At 39.9% G+C, this 2,500-nt stretch overlaps 1 protein-coding gene across 1 annotated transcript in view; it reads left to right on the top strand.

Moving 5' to 3' along the window:
• Nucleotides 1–1,324: 1,324 nt before the first annotated feature.
• LOC122258669 (uncharacterized) overlaps nucleotides 1,325–2,500 on the top strand; it is an 11,107-nt gene continuing 9,931 nt past the window's right edge. The window contains exon 1 of the mRNA XM_043024763.2: nucleotides 1,325–1,390. Within this exon, the coding sequence (XP_042880697.2) occupies nucleotides 1,355–1,390 (36 nt within the window). The 5' untranslated portion in view covers nucleotides 1,325–1,354. The remainder of the gene's footprint in view (nucleotides 1,391–2,500) is intronic.

Here is a 2,500-nt window from a genome sequence, read left to right on the forward strand (position 1 = left end):
GAGAGAGAGAGAGAGAGAGAGAGAGAGAGAGAGAGAGAGAGAGAGAGAGAGAGAGAGAGAGAGAGAGAGAGAGAGAGAGAGATTGGAGAGAGCGAGAATGAGAGATTAGAGAGAGCAAGAGAGCGAAAGACTGGAGAGAGCGAGAGAGCAAAAGAGAGAGAGAGAGAGAGAGAGAGAGAGAGAGAGAGAGAGAGAGAGAGAGAGAGAGAGAGAGAGAGAGAGAGAGAGAGAGAGAGAGAGAGAGAGAGAGAGAGAGAGAGATTGGAGAGAGCGAGAATGAGAGATTAGAGAGAGCGAGAGAGCGAAGATGAGAGCAGAGCGATGAGGGAGAGAAGAGAGAGAGGGAAGAGAGAGGAGAAGAGGAGGAGACGGAGAGAGAGACGAGAGAGGTGGAGAGAGATGAGAAGAGCGGGAGAGAGAGAGAGAGAGAGAGAGAGAGAGAGAGAGAGAGAGAGATTAGAGAGAGCGAGAGAGCGAAAGACTGGAGAGAGCGAGAGAGCAAGAGAGAGAGAGAGAGAGAGAGAGAGAGAGAGAGAGAGAGAGAGAGAGAGAGAGAGAGAGAGAGAGAGAGAGAGAGAGAGGGGGGGGGGGGGGAGATGAAGCGAAAGAGAATGAGTCATTATTGTAAAACTCTATCCATTGTTTTCGTTGAATTTGGGTGTGTCAGTGGTATAAAATAATTTATATATTTTATTTCCATTATGGTCCGAAAAACAATAATTGTATTATTAAATATTGCAAACTATCTAAGGTTTAAAATATACATATAAATATACTCCCTAAATACTAAATCTTACGATTTCTCTTTATCTCTTGTTTGGTATCCATAGCAACACATTTGTGTTCATCCACAAATACTCACAAAGAAATTGATACAAATATATATTCCCATGTAGAGAAACAAACATATTCAAGCCAGCACATGTACACAAACCTAAAAAAAAAAATATCTAAAAAAATTTACACTTAAACACAATATTAAGCAAGACCTTACACGTATACCTCTATATTGCCTCACGTGTCAGAAATTCATGCCAGCAAACGTTTTTGGTCAATATAAGTCGAATTCCCTGTCACTTCCTCAGTCACACTACCACCCGTGCTTCTCTCTGTGTCCATGGGCGTTTCCTCGGAGGTTTAACCATAGATCTCACACGATTCCCAACGCCAGTCGACTAGCACTCCGTGCTTCCCAACGAACCGCGAGCAAGAGAGGTGAGAATATAGATATAGTATGTCTACACATGGCTGGATAAGCCAGCCCCGACCTACCGCTGCAGATATGCAAGGCTCGCTAACCCAAGAAGGATCGACCTACCCCCAGGTCCAGTGACGCGAATCTCCGATTTTCGCAATGTTTGCTATTAACGCTTCTTCTGTCTTATTAACGGTGGGTTTCTATTGTCTTTGAGTGTTGTTATTTGGTGGTTCTTCTGTGTCTCTGGACTTAAAGAATGATTTAGAGGATGGGAGGAGTGGATTTGCTTGTGGAGGAGGTGGAATTATTGTGATAGCTTTCAATTTCTCTGATCTTATGACCCCATTTCTTGTGGAATAACTGAATATACTTTTTTTATATGGTTAATAAGCACTATTTTGTTATAGAGTAATGTTCAGAGACACAGAAATCGGTATAATTTCACTATTAACTGTCTGCCACATCAGGAATGCAACCATTTTAATGGTTATAGATGAGATAGATTAAGGTGCTACATAATTCATTTTTTGTACTGTTAAATTGTATAAATCCCCATTAATATTATGTAGAACAACTGCAGATCATGGTTTCTGAGGTTAAAATCATGTTGTATTTTATCCTGATTTACACAACAGCTTTTTGAGTTCCATCATAAAATGTTAATGGAATGCAACGGAATAGGATTGATGATATGACTGCTGGTTATGAAAGCGTGATAAACATTTTTGGTATCAGAGGGAAAGCTCTAGAGACCAAACTTTATTATTATAGAATATTGGGGCAACTGAATTCATTTTGTACTTATTATACAATTAGTATATCGCATTCTGCGGTTTTGATATTTGATTAATTATGTCTATACAGTATTATATTTCTATCTGCAGTTCATTATCACATGCTTATTCACAATCTAGAAAACTATTTCGAAAACACCTGTGCACCTGCACTTTGGTCCAAGCACCGAGGCCTCCGCCCCTGTTGGTGCTCTGGCAAAAGAAAACGATGCTTAATAAGACATTTTGGAGAGATCGAGCAAGTACGCTCCCTAGGTGAAATCCCAAGGGCATTTACTATATAATGTAGAACCAGTCACAGCTCTATCTTATCTTCATTCTATCTTAGCTTATCTTCATTTTAATAAATGTTAATTACTGTCACTTTGCTTAAATATTATATATAGAATCACAAATTTAACCATAAGTCCATTAGATGATAGGAAATACATCTTAAGGTGCCCAGCCGTGGCCGAACATCTGAAGATGTGACCCGTCTCGGAAGAGTTAATCCCTTTGATATCTTGAG

The sequence above is a fragment of the Penaeus japonicus genome, unplaced genomic scaffold (genome assembly GCF_977035675.1).
Source record: "Penaeus japonicus unplaced genomic scaffold, GWHDUDI00000001_assembly GWHDUDI00000018, whole genome shotgun sequence".
Taxonomy (NCBI): domain Eukaryota; kingdom Metazoa; phylum Arthropoda; class Malacostraca; order Decapoda; family Penaeidae; genus Penaeus; species Penaeus japonicus.